Below are 17516 nucleotides of genomic sequence, written 5' to 3' on the forward strand. Positions count from 1 at the left end.
ACAGAGCTTATGGGAAGAATTTAAGCTTCAACCTTATGTACACTTGTGTTTGGGACTAAACTCTTGCCAAAGTGGAATTCACTTCTGAGCAAAGACAGATATATGCAGCTGAGTCCTTTGCTTCTGTCTAGTACACTATCAGAAATGCCGAAGACTGAATTAAATTCTACGCATACCCCATTATTATGGTCTCAAGACATAATAGCTGACTCTAAACAGATTTACCTAGAATGTAGTCTGATTTATTCCTATGGAATTTGTTCCTACTTAAGGAGACTTAGAATTTTGGTCACAAAATCATAGGGTTGTGAAGATGCTTGATGGATAATGCAATAGTATAAGATACCTAGAGTTTAACTTGCTAGACCTCTAAAATTGTACAAAATGCCTCTTCTCCCTCAATACAATGTCAGTTTTTGTTTGTTCCTACCTCATATGAGCAAGTAGCCTAAGAATTCTCCATAACTTTTGGCTTAGCTAAAACTTCTCCATATCCTCTATGACAGTGTTTCTCAACTTTCCTAAGGCTGCGAACCCTTAATACCTTTCTTTATGTTGTGGTCACCCCCCAACCATAACATTATTTTCCTTTCAACTTCATAACTGTAATTTTGCTACTGCTATGCATCTTAATGTCGATATCTAATATGCAGGATGCATTTTCATTCACTGGACAAAATTTGGCACAAATATCCAATTTGCCCAAATTTGAATACTGGTGGGGTTGTGGGGAATTGATTTTGTCATTTGGGAGTTGTAGTTCCTGGGATTGATAGTTAACCTACAATCAAAGAGCATTCTGAACTCCACCAACAATGGAAGTGAACCAAACTTGGCATGCAGAACTCACATGACCAACAGAAAATATTGGAAGGGTTTGGTAGGCCTTGACCTTGCGTTTGGGAGTTGCAGTTCACCTGCATCCAGAGAGCACTGTGGACTCAAACAATTATAGATCAGGACCAAACTTGGCACGAATGCTCAATATGCCCAAATGTGAACACTGGTGACGTTTGGGGAAAATAGACCTTGACATTTGGAAGTTGTAGCTTCTGGGATTTATAGTTCACCTACAATCAAAGAGCATTCTGAACCCCACCAACAATAGAATTGGGCCAAACTTCCCACACAGAGACCCCATGCCTTGAAGAACTTGCTGGCATGAGCCTCCCTCCAGCCTCGCACGATCTTCCTTGTCTGCACATGTGCATCACACTGCCGTGCTTCAAGCACGCCTGCTCTCCGCGCTTGGAATCTCAAAAACAGCCCTCTCCTTGGCTGAGAGGCCAGCTAAGAGTCAGGTCAATCACAGTAGAGGAGGGCTTTTGGTGGAAGGATTCGCCATCTGTTTCCAAAAAGGAAGAGAAGGACAGGCGGAGAGATCTTCAACCTTCTCTGCCAAAGGAGTTCCTAAGACCATCAGAAACCCCCTCATGACCCCTACGTTGAGAAATGCTACTCCATGATGATTTTAAAGCCTCTTTCTGTTTGCATCAGACTGAAGGATGCAAACAGAAAGCAATGTTTCTTGAAAATTAGAATTAAATTGAGTTATCTAATTGAAACTGTGCAAAGCTAGATTGAAGCAAACCAGTCCAGCAGGATTAATTCTTGGATTTGATCTGGGTATGCATAAACATGACATGTGTATAAATACATCTAGCTCATTAACAACTGGCTGTGCTGACCCAAGGAGAGGACTTATGAAAATAATGGCGTGGAGAGAAAGCGGCGAACATAAAGCCTTCCTTGAATAATAATTTACAGTTTAAGGAATGAATATGCCTTGTGATAATAATCTCCTATAAAGACCACAACAAAAATGTTAGTTGGATTTCTTTTCAGAGTCAATGGAGTGCTTTCTAAATGTCCATTTTAAAAAGCTTATACCACTCCTGCACCCTCAGAACATGACCCCAATGTGGAATTAATTTCAGGGATGGCTTCAAACTTATTTTTATTCCTTTTTCTTTTTCATGGATTTGTGAAAACAGACGTGAGTTGCTTGAACACAGACTAAGGACTTGGGCTCAGATCCCTGCTCTCTACGAAGCTCATTGGATGACTTTAAACAATCAATCTCTCTGCTTTACTGATGTTAAACTTGAAAATTCCCTTGATAACAGCCTTTCCTGGTAACGAGCACAATAGTTTGAGTTTTGTCTCCCCAAAGAACCACAGCCTGTTAAGGTCTGTTGCCTCCAGCTCACAAGATGTTCTTTGCTTTTCAGTGTGGAACTGCCATTAGACTCTTTTCCCAGCAGACTTTCAGCTTCTGCCTTCCCCATTTTCTGTACTGCCAACTTGCTTTCTGCTGTTCTGATCTTTCAGTTCTCAGTTATACAGTCAGCCCAATTTGATTATTTGCAGATTTGCTGCCATCTCTGCTACCACTCTACACCATTTTTAATAGAGTCTGTTCTAATGGCACAGCCTATGGGGATAGCTTCTGGGGTTTCTATTATTATTATTATTATTATTATTATTATTATTAGTATTAGTATTATTAGTATTTCAAGGGCTGGAGTGTTATCTGTTGGGGGTGCTTTTCACTGCGCTTTTCCTGCATAGCAGAATGAAGTAGGACTGGGTGTCCTTTGGGTTTCTCCATGTAGTCATGACTTTGGAGGTGTCTATGGACAATGCTGGCTCTTCAGCCTAGAAATGGAGATAAGCACCACCCTCCAAAGTTGGACATGACTAGACTTAACATCAGGGGAAACCTTTACTTATTACTATTACTATTTAAAGGGCTGGATGGACATCTGTTGGGACATCTGTTGGGAATGCTTTTCCTGCATGACAGAAGAGGGTTGGACTGGATAACCCTGGGTCTTCCACTGAAATACTGTTAAGTTTATGCTAGTTAAATTCTTCATTTTAAGCATTGTATTGATTTTTCTTTCTTTCTTTTTGTACTATACATAAGATATGTGCAGTGTGCATAGAAATTTGTTCATGTTTATTTAAATTAGTTCCCACAAACATTCTCCATCCATCTGCTACTGTCTTGGCCTATCTGTCAAATTTTAAAATTCAACACAGCTTCTGTATCCAAAAGTTTCTTGGGGCTCCATGATAAACTTTTCCTTCAAAAAGGGCTCTATGGCTTTAAAAGTTTGAGAACCCTTGCCCTAGAGTCACCATAAGTTGAAGGAACACAACAACATAGAACTCACCATCCAGAATTGCCCATTGCCCATCTATTTCTGTATGCTTCAGGTATGAATCTTCAATGGTTGGGTCATAGTCTGGCACAAATATCTTCTGAAAGAACTGAATGGTGAGGGCACTCTTTCCCACGCCCCCATCTCCAACCACCACCAGTTTATAGGTAGGAAGGTTTTCACTTGGAACAGCACTTGTAGCCATGGTGCCAACAATTCAGACCTAGGAAGGAAAGAGATTAGTCTTATCAGATTGTACATTGGCTACAATAGATGCTATATTGATATAAAGTCAAAGAAACAGAAAAACAGCATAGCAATAGGATATTTTAAACAATAATCCACGAGGTTCCCATTCTAATTATTCCAGAATGTGTTTTCAAATTTGCTTCTTTAAATTGCAGTCATGTATTTTATTTTGGTTCGATTAGCTTGATCATTTCTTTTATACACTACTCCGGTATAGAAGGCCAGCACAGTATAGTGGCTTGGCCATCAGACCATGATACTGGAGACCAAGATTCGAATCTCTGCTTAGCCATGGAAATCCACTACATGACACTGAGCAAGTCACATCCTCTAAGCCTCAGAAGAAGGCAAATGCAAACATCCTGTGAAGAAATCTTATGATACTTTTGTCTTAGGACTGATATAAATTGGAAATGACTTAAAGATATACAATATTAACATATGTTGGAAATGACTTGAAGTTACATAATAACAATGAGGGAAAGGAGGCAATGTAGTATTTAAAGGGAACTTATTTGCAAGGCTAGCCACACACCCTGGGACGTCTTCCAAGATGTGTACCTTCATTTTTACTCCATACACAACATAAGGCCTTTTGAGACCCTTGGGGCTATTAGTTACTAATTCTAAAACTAAATGATGACTAGAGTGGTCTTTGGAATCCAGTGAATATAATAAAGTGCTAGAGGAACATGTTTGTCCCATCTAGTCCCAATTAGCAATCTTGCACCATCTTTTTGACTACTACTACTACTACTACTACAAATAATAATAATAATAATAATAATACTTTATTTATACCCTGCTCCATCTCCCCCAAAGGGACTCGGTGCAGCTTACATGAGGCCACGCCCATCAGTACAATACACAACAAAATAACACAAGAACATAATAAAACCAGAAAATAAAATACATGAAATGGAAAGCAATGTAATAAGCAACACAACAATATAAAATCAGACATTAAAACATAAAAGGTTTTGCTGGGCAGGGCCAAATTAACGATAAAATTTTAAAACACTGGGAGATAGGACAATGTCAAACATCGGGAGGAGGATCTGGGGATGAGGAAGGATTTAATTGCACAAACCATAAGATAAAGTGCTACTGAGGTCATTTTGTGCAAAGTGTTTGGTCAGGGACTATCTTACGTTCAATCACTGAAGGCACGTTGGAATAACCAGGTTTTCAGATTCCTCCTGAAGATTGCCAGTGTGGGGGCTTGCCTAATATCTCTGAGAAGTGAGTTCCAGAGCCAAGGGGCCACCATAGAGAAGGCCCTCTCATCTCGTCTAATCAATATTTATGGACCACTTCCAACAATAGCCTCTGATACCTCACATTGCAGTAATCTCATTGAAATCACTGGTGTAAGGGTGTTCATTTAAGACCATAGCTAATCCTCTAGCCTGAACTATTAAGAAAAGTAGTTCTATACCAGTAAGGCTGCCAATACTGATAGAGCAAGTTCGGTGAGAACGTTCAAATTATGATCAGTCAGTCCTTTGTGTCTCCAAAGTACCCTGAATGGCACTTAACTGGGCACCAATGGCCACTCACTGACCACTGACATGGGGGTAGGAAACTTTGGAATTTCCAGATGTTGCCAAATCATTAGTCCAACTGACTAGGATTAATAGGAAGTGGAATTCAACATTATCCAGAAAAGCAAACATTGCCCTGCCTTGGACTAAAGCTACCTCTGTCTTTTCTGAATTGGGCCTCAGTATATTAGCCAGCCAGACACAGTTGTAGCACTCCTGCTACAATTTCAAAGTCTGTTCAAAGACTGGAACAGTCTGGTTCTCTCTGCAAGTCAAACCTGAGTCAAGCCTGGCAATGGAGATAGGAAGAAGTCAAATGTGCAAATTTTGTTTTCCTACTCTGGTTCTAGTTAGCAAGGAAGCCAGGCATTTTAAAAAAGGATTATGGAGCTCAGCACCAAAATGTCTTGTTTTGCCAAAGGGAGAAAAAGGTATCTGGAAGAGAAGGTGTCTACATCCAGAAAGTCTCCTTAACTGAGAAGCCGCACATGACAATAATTTACAGTATCCATGGCAATGTGTGTGTGACGTTGAAATTGCTTAATCTTGTTATGAAACTCTCAGGAAACACACACACAACTCACAAAACAGCTGCTGGGGTTATGTTGGTGCTTCTGTGAGAATTCTCCTATACACACTGTTTTTTCTATTAAACAACAGCTATTGGCGCCTGGGCCAGCCTCCATTTCTTTCACCTGTGGCCATAAGCCTTGTCTCTTTCACACCAAACAGCTATTTTGTTTGTTTGTTTGTTTATTTATTTATTTATACATACATACATACATACCCTACCACCATCTCCCCTCAGGGACTCGGGGCGGCTAACATGAGGCCAAGCCCAGCAATACAATAAACAAAATAAAATACATACAGCAGGCAATAACTCAAATGAAATACAAATAATAAAAGAAAAATAACACAGTGATAAAACACTGAGATAAGTGTGAGATAAGATAATAAGTTAAAAACAAAGAGTTGAACAAAGTGGGCTGAGCCAGACGCAAGGATAAAAACGGGATATTGGGTGAGATAGGAAAAGGGAGTAGTTTATTTGGTGGGAGATATGGATGGGACAAGCTATGGGGTTTAATTCTGATAGCAGTATGATAGCCCTTTAACAAGGAGCCCCCGGTGGCGCAGTGGGTTAAAGCACTGTGCCGGCAGGACTGAAGACCGACAGGCTGCAGGTTCGAATCCGGGGAGAGGCGGATGAGCTCCCTCTATTAGCTCCAGCTCCTCATGCGGGGACATGAGAGAAGCCTCCCACAAGGATGATAAAACATCAAAAATCATCCAGGCATCCCCTGGGCAACGTCCTTGCAGACGGCCAATTCTCTCACAACAGGAGCGATTGCTCCTGACACGACCAAAAAAAAAAGCAAAAAAAAAGCCCTTTAACAGTCTGGCCTGTATCCTATGGAATCCTGGGATCTGCAGTTGATGAGGCACTAAAACTCCCTGTTGGAGAAATCTAAGTACTGTACTCCATGAAATTGTAAATGCCAGAATTTTACAGGATGGAGCTACAGCTGTGAAAAAGGTATCAAAGTGATATAGCTGAGTGCTGTGAGGGGGACACTGGATGTTAATAGGGAAATTAATAGTTTACTTTGAACTAAGCAAGAATTATATTTATTTGGAAGTGATGAAATGTGTTCAGGATTAAATCTGAGATGACATACGATGGCAGTTTTCGTCACTGTGAAGGCCTTCATATGTTTTGTTCTGATCATGTATTAACTCATGAACACTAGCCACCCCATATGGGGCATTTGGAAGTTGTAGTCTAAAACAGGGGTGGGATGAAACACATATAGTATTCTCACAATATCAATGGTAAGGCTACATGCACATGTCTGCACCAGGACCGTTGCGCAGCTGGCTGTGAGTCAGCTACATTAAGATCACTACTGACCGAAAGGTCATGAGTTCGAAGCCAGCCTGGGTCGGAGTGAGCATCTGACCATTGTGTAGCTTGCTGTCAACCTTTGCAGCCCGAAAGACAGTTGCATCTGTCAAGTAGGAAATTTAGGTACCGCTTATGCGGGGAGGCTAATTTAACTAATTTACAACGTCATAAAATCTCCAGCAAGCAAGCAAAAAAAAAGAATGAGGAAGTACTCTATCAGTGTCACAAATGGACGGTGAAGCAACAGCTCCCCTGGTGACCAGAATACCCTCATGAAAGCTGGAAAGTTAAATAACTTCTGTGTGTCTGTCTATATATGTTGTGTGTCTGTGGCATTGAATGTTTGCCATGTATATGTACATTGTAATCTGCCCTGAGTCCCCTGCAAGGTGAGAAGGGTGGAATGCAAATACTGTAAATAAATAATAAATAAATAAAGTCTCTTCTTGGGGGCTGATATACTGAAATGATCCTTGTCTTGGCTCAATTATAGAGTAGGTGAGGATAAAAAGCGACCACTGGCAACCTTCTATGACAAGGGTGACACTACAGTTTAATGATACAGATAGCTTTGTTAAACAATCTAGTGACTCACTGAAGAACTAAGCAAGAAAACTATAAGGAAATGCAAAAAACAAGCAATCAAACAAGCAAGTAAACAAATAAACCAACAAACCCCAGAGCCTTTGATGTAATGTAGCTGGAATAATGCAGTCTTGACATGTGCTCTTTATTTCAAGGAAGAGTTTCACATGCCCTGGATTAACTCCTTCAAATAAGGAACTGGTTGCAGTACTGAGGCTGGGAGTGGATAGGGCTGGAGAAATGGCCAAGGCAGACAATCGAGACGTACCCATTATGGGAGTGAACAGACCAAATTAATAATGTTTGCTCTTTACTAAAGCTCAAAAGATTGTGTTTTTTTAATTGCTCAGTAAATGGTCCAGAAATTTCTCAAGTTGGATTCTAAGGAGATTCCTCAAGAAGGCTTTCAGTGTGTACACTGGTTGAAATGTGTTGGACTTTCATACCAGTAAAATAACCATTTCTTAAACACCCTGAGATGAGACTTTTGCTTTTTCAGGAGAGTCCACTCTCCAATTTTTGCTTCTTTCTCCCTTTAGTAGGGTCAAAATGAGGAAGCATTTTCTCAGTCTTCCCTCATTTGCCCAAGCCTGAACACAAAGCATGTTTGAGAACTTGGGGCAGGAAGAAAGCACCAGGCAGATTAGTAATGTGTGGGTGTTTGAGAGCAAATATGCATGCAAGGTTGCCTTTCGTGGCTAGTCTTCCCTGCCTGTGGCATCTAAATCTGAAAGTAACCTTTGGGCACTTTCTAGAGCAAAAGCGGGTAAAATGTGTCCTCAGGCTATTTTTGTGGCTCTCATTTCCCCAGCTGTCATTTTTCTGCACCACCAACCCTTGTTGGAAAGAGAGTAAATTGTCTCTCATGGAAATCTTTACAAGTAGCAATTCATCTCTGGTACTCTTTAATACAAAAATCCATTCACTTCTCAAATATAGAAAAAATAACATCTTTTAGCCAGCTCAGGGTTTTCTTGGGAGGACGTATTCCAATATAATGTGCCCCCACTTAGGTCCTGGGGCAGAAGGTGAGCCCCTGAATCAGCTGTAGTTTATCTCTTGTTCCAGGGCTTCCTTCTAGAACAGTGGTTCTCAACCTGGGGTCCCCAGATGTTTTGGCCTTTAACTCCCAGAAATTCTAGCAGCTGATAAACTGGCTGGGATTTTTGGGAGTTGTAGGCCAAAACCATCTGGGGACCCCAGGTTGAGAACCACTGTTTTAGAGCAAGAACAGTGATGTCCCATCATGCACTGGATGAGGGGAGGCTTGTCACTCCAAATAGCTCACCAACTCTCACCACTGGCCTTAATTGCTGGGGCTAATGGGAACCATAGTCCAATCAATAATAAGAGCCTACACATTGCCCACCTCACAATATATTGCAAAGCATAATGGTTTCAAAGCAAAGGAATGAGAAGATCCATGCTGAATTGGATTAAAGGCATAGCCAGTTGACTTGCTCTGTGCTCAGTCAGTTGGCTATGGAACACTACAGAAAGCACCTTGTCTCTAAGAGCTGCCGCAAACTAGGTTCCTGCGGGAGCAAACCTTGCTAGTACGTCCCTGACGTCATGAGCCTGCGCCTCTCTCCCCGCCCCTTTCTCCGCCCCTTTCTCTTTGCCAGTGTGGTTTTTCCTTTGCTAGGGCAGCATTGCCCGCATTTTCTCTTCTGCCAACTGAGAGAGTACGCTGGCAATGCTGCCCTAGCAAAGGAAAAACCACACTGGCAAAGAGAAAGAGGCGGAGAAAGGGGCGGGGCGAGAGGCGGAGTCTCATGACGTCAGGGACGTGCTAGCAAGGTTTGCTCCTGCAGGAACCTAGTTTGAGATGGGTCTAAGGTTCCCTTAGTAACTGGTGTTCATTTCCTCTTCTATTCAAGCAATACATAGCTCTCATGACTAATAGCCATAGATCCTCTTAGTCTTCCACAGGGAACACAATGGACTGATTGATATGGAGGGAGTGCAGGGAAGAAGGGGCCAGTTTTGTGGGTTCTGGGCCCGCAAGTGACTAGTAGGAGTGTCGTTCTTATTTATTTATTTATTTATTATATTTTTACTTCGCCTTTCTCCACAAGCGGACACACGGCAGCTTACAACAGAATAAAATCATACAATACAAAGTTAAAATCACGTATTCGTAAACCCATTACCTACTCTCCATAAAAACACCAATTTCATCCTTGAAGCAAGCACTGAGTAATTTAAACCATTCTCTTTCCACTGCAAAAAGATCTTCAGAAATGGCAGCTTTCATGGTCTCATTGCAATCTAGGGCATCTGCACAAAATTCACTTTTTTGTGCATAATGATAGAATTTTCTGCTCAGGAAACAACGCTACCTACATAGAAAATAGTATTCATATAGCTATTCTTTCTATTCTTGTTATTCTTTTAGCAGAATGAAGAGCATGGAAACCATGTATCTTAGTTTAAAAGAAACTCTCATTTTCTGGAGCATTATTTTCCACGTTTCAACAAAATGATTGATACATGGGAGGACCTTCAGGGACCACAAAAAGAGGTGGGGCTTGTATGAGAGACACTGGTTGCCCATTCTGCTATTCCAGATCAGAATCTTAAGCTGGGTGCACCCATGTTTGTTGACCATTTCTAAATTCCCCAAAGAAAGCTGGGTATCTGAAACAAAAACACTTCTCTAACTGATCCTGTGCACATTGTCAGAGTGTTTAACTCTTTTGAACCTACTGATATGATGCAATTATTAGCCTCATTTTATGATTCCTCATTGGGAAGGAGGGAATTAACCTCTTGTGAGGGAGCCAGAACTACATACCAGAGCTATTCTGCATCCCTTCTAAAAGAATCTGATGCATGTGTGTATACGAGTAATATGAAATACAGCATGTGAACTGAACAACAAGATAGCAAAAAACATTGGCTTCTTTGGAAATGCTTGAACAGTTATTTCAGGAAACACAGAATTATATTTCAGCAAATAAAACCTACGTCACTGTATTATACTTTGGTAGGCAAGAGCAGAGTGTTGCTGGGCTGCAAACTTTCCATAACAACAGGCAGATGAAAGCATTGAGCAAAGAGTAAGATGCCCTGTTCCCACTCATATTCATAGGTTAATTAGCAAGGCTAAGACTGTCAGTAGGCTTTCCAGGCCAGCCGGAGGAAGTCATGAGGAATGCTATTGTCCCATGGAAAGGGAATAACTTATCAAATGACTAGCTGTGCCCTGCCACGCGTTGCTGTGGCCTATAGTAAAACTTATCAAAGTTGAGGTAGATATCTGGACTATTATGAAAGAGAGGTCCCTACCTATTCCTTCCCCCTTTCTCTCCTTTCTTCCTTCTCTACCTCTTTCTTTCTTTCCTTCTTTCACTACTTGGTTTCATCCTTCTCTCTTTCCTTCATTCCCTCCCCCTTTCTTCCTTTGCCTTTCTTCCCTCCCTGTTTGCTTCCTTCTTTCACTTTTTATTTCCTTTTATTTCACCACCATCATAACAATAACAATAATGCAAGCATTGCCTCTGGGACCTGACACCTCTCCCATTCCCCCTAAAAGGGTCTCAGAGGAATAATAGCATCATAATAATCATAGAAATAACAACCTTTACCCGCCACGCATTGCTGTGACCAACCTTCCCTCTTTCTCTCCTTCTTTCCCTCCTTCCTTCCTTCCCTCCCATCTTTCCTTCTCCTCTTCCTTCTCTATCTCCTTCCTTCCCCCTTTTTTTTTTCTCTTTTGGCCTCTTTCCTTCCTTCTCTCTTTCCTTCTTTCCTTCCCTCCCTCTTTTTCTACATCTTCCCCCTTTCTTCACTCCCTCTTTCCTTCCTTCATTCCCTTTTTTCTTCTCTCCTTCCTTCCTTCCCCCTTTTTCTTTCTCTTCTGGTCTCTTTTCTTCCTTCTCTCTTTCCTTCTTTCCTTCCCTCCCTCTTTCTCTACATCTTCCCCCTTCCTTCACTCCCTCTTTCCTTCTTTCATTCCTTTTTTTCTTTCCTTCTCTCCTTCCTTCCTTCCCCCTTTTTCTTTCCCTCCCTCTGTCTCTCATTTCTTCCTTCTCCACCTCTTTCCTTCCTTCCCCCTTTTTCTTTCTCTTCTGCTGTCTCTCTTTTCTTTCCTTCCATCTTTCCTTTTCTTTCCTTTTCTTCTTCCTTCTTTCTCTAACTTTCCTTCCTTCCCCCTTTTTCTTTACCTCCCTTTCTCTTTCTTCCTTCTTTGCTTCCTTCCTGTCTTTCCTGGATTTTGACAGGGCGGGAAGGGGTGCGGTGGGGTTTGGAGGTGGCGTGAAGTAAAAGGAGGTAAGATTGGGGCAGGCGAGTGATGGAGCGTGAGGTTGTGTGTGTGTGTGCGGCAGCGGGGGGAGTGATGGAGCGTGGGGTTGCGTGTGTGTGTGCGGCAGCGGGGGGGAGGGGTTGCGCGTGTGTGTGTGGCGGTGGGGGAGTGATGGAGCGTGGGGTTGTGTGTGTGTGTGCGGTGGGGGGAGTGAAGGAGCGTGGGGTTGTGTGTGTGCGTGCGGCGGGGGTGTGTGTGTGTGCGGGAAGCGGCGCGGCGGGGCTTGGAGTGGGCATGGCTTCCGCAGAGGGAACTGTGTGCGCGCGCCAGGGAACTTGCGGCTGGGCACCAAAGCGCATGCTCAGTTGTTTTGCCGTTTTGTGAGTGTGTTGTTGTGTTGTTTTTCATTTTGAGTAGATATGTTTGTACCTTATGGGTTGTGTTATGGGCATGGGAATTTTGGTTAAGTTTCGTTGGGGGGTTTGTGAGTTTTGTTGATTTGCCGTTTTGTGAGTGTGTTGTTGTGTTATTTTTCGTTTTGAGTAGATATGTTTGTACCTTGTGGGTTGTGTTATGGGCATGGCAATTTTGGTTAAGTTTCGTTGTTTTTTTTTTAGTTTTGTTGTTTTGCCGTTTTGTGAGTGTGTTGTTGTGTTGTTTTTCATTTTGAGTAGATATGTTTGTACCTTGTGGGTTGTGTTATGGGCATGGCAATTTTGGTTAAGTTTCGTTGGGGTTTTTTGAGTTTTGTTGTTTTGCCGTTTTGTGAGTGTGTTGTTGTGTTGTTTTTCATTTTGAGTAGATATGTTTGTACCTTGTGGGTTGTGTTATGGGCATGGCAATTTTGGTTAAGTTTCGTTGGGTTTTTTTTGAGTTTTGTTGTTTTGCCGTTTTGTGAGTGTGTTGTTGTGTTGTTTTTCATTTTGAGTAGATATGTTTGTACCTTGTGGGTTGTGTTATGGGCATGGCAATTTTGGTTAAGTTTTGTTGGAGTTTTTTGAGTTTTGTTGTTTTGCCGTTTTGTGAGTGTGTTGTTGTGTTGTTTTTCATTTTGAGTAGATATGTTTGTACCTTGTGGGTTGTGTTATGGGCATGGCAATTTTGGTACAGTTTCGTTGGGGGGGTTTTGAGTTTTGTTTCCTCGTTGGATGCCCCTAACAAATTTATATATATAGATAAGTTATCAAATGTCCTTTAGGGCACAACATTCTTTACATTGTTAACAAAGAGATTGAAAATAGAGATTTAAGTTGGAACACTGTTTTAGGAATAGATTCCTGAGCAATATAGTCCACTGTAAACCCCTCCCCCCCCCCAAAACCAAAGAACAATGGGTTTCTATAGGTTGTCTCCTTTGATACAGAAAGCGCTGGTTGCAATTTAATGCACCAGGGAGGTTTCTACCTCTGCTACTGTTTGCCTGAATGACATAATCTGGTGCAAAGAACCAGGGGAAAGGCTAGCCAACTCATAGCAACATGCACAGCTATCGAGTCTAAGTAGTATATTAGTTTTCCATCTTGGGGATTTCTATCTCTCAGTGGAAAAATACTGAAAGAGCTGATTATCCCATAATTGTTTCTGTTTTTTTCAGCATATTCACATTACAATTCTCCTCCAAAGCATTCGGGATGTCAAAAAATCAATCCGAAAAACTGGGCCAACGTATTCATATGCCAAAATGAGTACTGTACCAGAACTCCTATTAAAAAAAGAACTGTCCCTTCCATGAGTATGGTGGTGAAAGATAAGAGCTTAGTCCATCCTGGCAGACCTTAAAAGAAGCACCAACACAGCTACACTTCTGGCCTTTTTGAATGCATCGGCAAGGAAATGGCAGGACCTGAGGTGTCACTGGTGCTATTCCCTTTCTGCAGAATGACCCATGACTTAGCCACAAGTCATATCAAAATCCATAAGATCGCAGGTTTAAATCCGGAGAGTGGTGTGAGCTCCCACTGTCAGTCCAAGCTTCTGCAAACCTAGCAGTTTGAAAACATGCAAATCTAAGTAGATCAATAGGTACCGCTCCATCGGGAAGGTAACGGCGCTCCATGCAGTCATGCCAGCCACATGACCTTGGGGGTGTCTATGGACAACGCTAGCTGTTTGGCTTATAAATGGAGATGAGCACCAATCCCCAGAGTTGGACAAAACTTACTTCATGTCAGGGGAAAACCTTTACCTTTACCTGATGTTTCTGGCGACTACATCACACTGCTTCTTTTATGTAATTCCTTCAATCCTGTATCCCTTAATAATAGGGGCAAGAAGTTTTCACCTCTCGTTGAAATAACTACCTAGCTGAATCTTGCTCTATTTTTTTTTAAAAAAATCCCTCTTATTCCATTACTTATTGTTTATGTCTATGGAGACTCTTTAAGTGCCTACTTTGTTCTTTAGTCTTTCAAAAAAAATTATTTTTACTGCTGAAGCAAGAAATGCTTTCCTCATGTAATCATGGAAACAATGAATGTGAATTAGGTATGTGGTAGAAAGAAATTAGATACACATAAGGATTTCTGCCTGCCTGTGGAGATATAATAGAAAGAAAACTAATCCAAACAAGGAGGAAATGGTTTGGATTTTTCAAAAATATATATATACCCTTTCTTTCCTTTCAGTACAATCCCTGGAAATTGGCAAGTTTCCTCTGAGAACACATGGCTCTTGAGTATATATTCATTAATGGCCTTATGAGTTCATCAGCTTGGGCTGCTCTAAACCAAACTTCCAAAAAGCACTGGGAAATCCAGAGTGATGTCTTATTTACCTTTGACTGAGATATTTCATTCATACAGTTGCTATAAGTCAAAGCTGACATGATGGCAAACACCACATACAAGTGTGCTTGTACCTCAACTATTCACTGTCTAAATTAAATATTTAATCAACACATTCATTTGTTTTAATGAATTCAATTTTGTGCCTGTGAATTGTGTGCAACATCTCCAACAATTTAAGGTCTACACCAGGAAGATCAGAGTAGAGTAGTAGCAGCTTGAGTGTTGGACTACGACTTTGGAAACCAAGGTTCAAATCCCAACTCAGTCATGGATATCTTTTGGGTAACCTTGGGCATGGGTATCCTATCAATAAAAGAACTGTCCCTTCCATGAGTATGGTAGTGAAAGAGCTTAGTCCTTAGCTTTGGAGGAATGCAAAGGCAAACCCTCTCTGAACAAATTTTGCCAAGAAAACATTATTATAGAGTTGCCTTTGAGCTGATAACTTAAGGTAAAGGTAAAGGTCTCCCCTGACATCATCATCATCATCATCATCATCATCATCATCATCATCAAGTCTAGTCATGTCCGACTCTGGGGGTGGTTCTCATCCCCATTTCTAAACCAAAGAGCTGTCATTGTCCACAGACAACCCCAAGGTCATGTGGTCAGGATGACTGCATGGAGTGCCGTTACCTTCTCATAGAAGCAGTACCTATTGATTTACTCAAGTTTGAATGTTTTCAAACTGCTAGCGTGGCAGAAACTGGGCCTAACAGCAGGAACCCACCCTGCTCCCTCGATTTGAACTAGTTCAGCAGCTCACTTGTTTAACCCCCTGTGCCACCAGGGTCCTTTTGATACCTTAAAGGCACACAAAAATGACAATGCACTACATCCTGTCAGTTATTGGAAGCTAAGCAGGGTAGACCCTGTGTAGGACATTGCTGAGAGACAAACAACAAATACCAAATACTGTAGGTCAAGCTTGTCCAACCTGTGGCCTGTGGGCAGCATGCAACCCAGGACACCTATGAATGCAACCCAATACAAAATTATGAACTTAAAACATAAAGATTTTTTAAATAACTAAATTGCATGGTTCTCAAACATGGACTTCATAGACAACAACAGAATGGAATGGAATAATTAGAGTATGTTACATATACAAATATCAGAGTATTAGCCGTAATTTGCGTTATGATTGCAAACAGTTCAGTTAGAAGAACTGCTTAACAATTTTAGAATATCCTCTGAATGGGGAAGCACATAATTAGGATTATGATGCGAGGATTTGTCTTTGCTTATCTGCGGTAGCAGATATCACATAGGATGCACAGATCTTTTTTTTTTTTACTATCAGTTATCATTAGTGTTAGCATATATTCTGTGTCGCCCAAGTCGCCCATTGGAAGAAGAAGAATCTTCTTCCAATGTGGTCCAGGGAAACCAAAAGGTTGGACACAGTAGGTTATATTTCAGAGAAAGTATTTGTGTGAGCATTCCTTGGCTAAGAAAGCCCAATGAAATACATGAGGTCACCTTTAGTCGACAAGTGTCTTGAAGGTATGTATGTATGCATGTATTACACTGTTATGTTAATCTTGGGCCAGAACATTATCTCCTTAGGATCTCATGTGTTCAAATAACTACAGGAACAGTTCTGAATAAATGCAGTCCTACTCACAGAGAGCATGTGAAGTAGTAAATAAAAAATCCTAAAAGAAGTTGTGATAAAACATTCCCTGAAAATATTGCTTAAAAGACTTTGGCAGCATACTAATATATCCTGGCTGATAATGAAATGGCCTGACATGCCATATGCACTATTTTAAGATTTGGAATAGGGCAGTCTTAAATTCTTTGCCACATATTTGTAATAAATTCACATTTCACTTTCAGTCTCTTAAAAACAGGTCAATAATGGTCTGGCAGGCACATTAGCTAGGGAACAAGAGGAGACAGAATATGCTCTGTTATTTAATAATTCAGATCCCAAATGCTTAATTAAAAATAGTTTTGCCAGATTGGGGGGGGGGGGGGAAGCAAATGAGAAGCCACATCTTTCTTCATTGGCTCACTAACTGACATCAAATATGTTTTTTCAAGATGGTATTAGAAAAAGGAGTTCTTTTAGTAAATATGGTAGATTATAACACAATATTTGCTTATTTTTCACCCAGCAGTCTTGTGGCACTCTTCTATGCTGTCAGATTATGTGTTGCTGAGATGCTTATAGCCTGAATAGCACAGGTTGTTAAAACTCTCTGGTAGATGTCATGACAATAATCACTTTTACCCCATGGTGAACGTAAAGCTAAGCAGGATTATTGATGCTTTGTGCCTAGGTGCATTGTGCTTAATGGCTGGAAAGCAGAGACATGTATGCTTTATTTGACTGAACATGCTGTCTAAGATCGGATTGTAGTAACTAACATTAAGAAATGGATTTCAAGAAAATTCTCTCTAGTGTGAAATACAGTATGAACAACACAAAGAAAACAAAGAACGCATTGTCCTAGAGCAGTCGACTGAGGTCCAAGATGGTTTTGGCTGGTTCAGAATTCAGAATTCAGAATTGGGCAATGACGTCACTGACTACTGGTCCCTTCCTGGTAACAAAGAGTTAGGACTTGGGATCAAATCAGACAGCCAGTTTGAGTGCTGACCTAGGGCTCCAGGAGATTAGGGTTGAAATCTCCATTCAAATCTTGAATGAAGTTGGGTAAGTCACATTCAGCCTCAGAGGAAGATAATAAACCACATTCTGAAAACATCTTGCCAAGAAATCCTTAGGGTAGGCTTGACATAAGTGAGAGTCAACTTGAAGACACATAACTACAAATATTCTCCCATATGTGCTGTCTTGGGGTTTAAGAGCTTAGGAAAAGTCCTTTTCTCGAATCCACTACCATCTTGTGATATCATATCTTTTTTGCTGTGGACGTGCCATCTTTTTGCTAAATATATGTTCCATCTTTTTTTGTTGTTGTTAAAAATAGCATTCAAGGTGGCTGACAACTATGAAATATTGATAAAGGTAAAGGTTTCCCCTGACACTAAGTCTAGTCATGTCTGACTGGGACG

General features: G+C 41.1%; 1 protein-coding gene across 1 annotated transcript in view; it reads right to left on the minus strand.

The window, feature by feature from the left end:
* Positions 1-17516, minus strand: part of MRAS (muscle RAS oncogene homolog) — a 68691-nt gene that overhangs the window by 23441 nt on the left and 27734 nt on the right. The window contains exon 2 of the mRNA XM_060774182.2: positions 3180-3390. Within this exon, the coding sequence (XP_060630165.1) occupies positions 3180-3372 (193 nt within the window). The 5' untranslated portion in view covers positions 3373-3390. The remainder of the gene's footprint in view (positions 1-3179; positions 3391-17516) is intronic.

This window comes from Anolis sagrei, chromosome 1 (genome assembly GCF_037176765.1).
Source record: "Anolis sagrei isolate rAnoSag1 chromosome 1, rAnoSag1.mat, whole genome shotgun sequence".
Lineage (NCBI taxonomy): Eukaryota > Metazoa > Chordata > Lepidosauria > Squamata > Dactyloidae > Anolis > Anolis sagrei.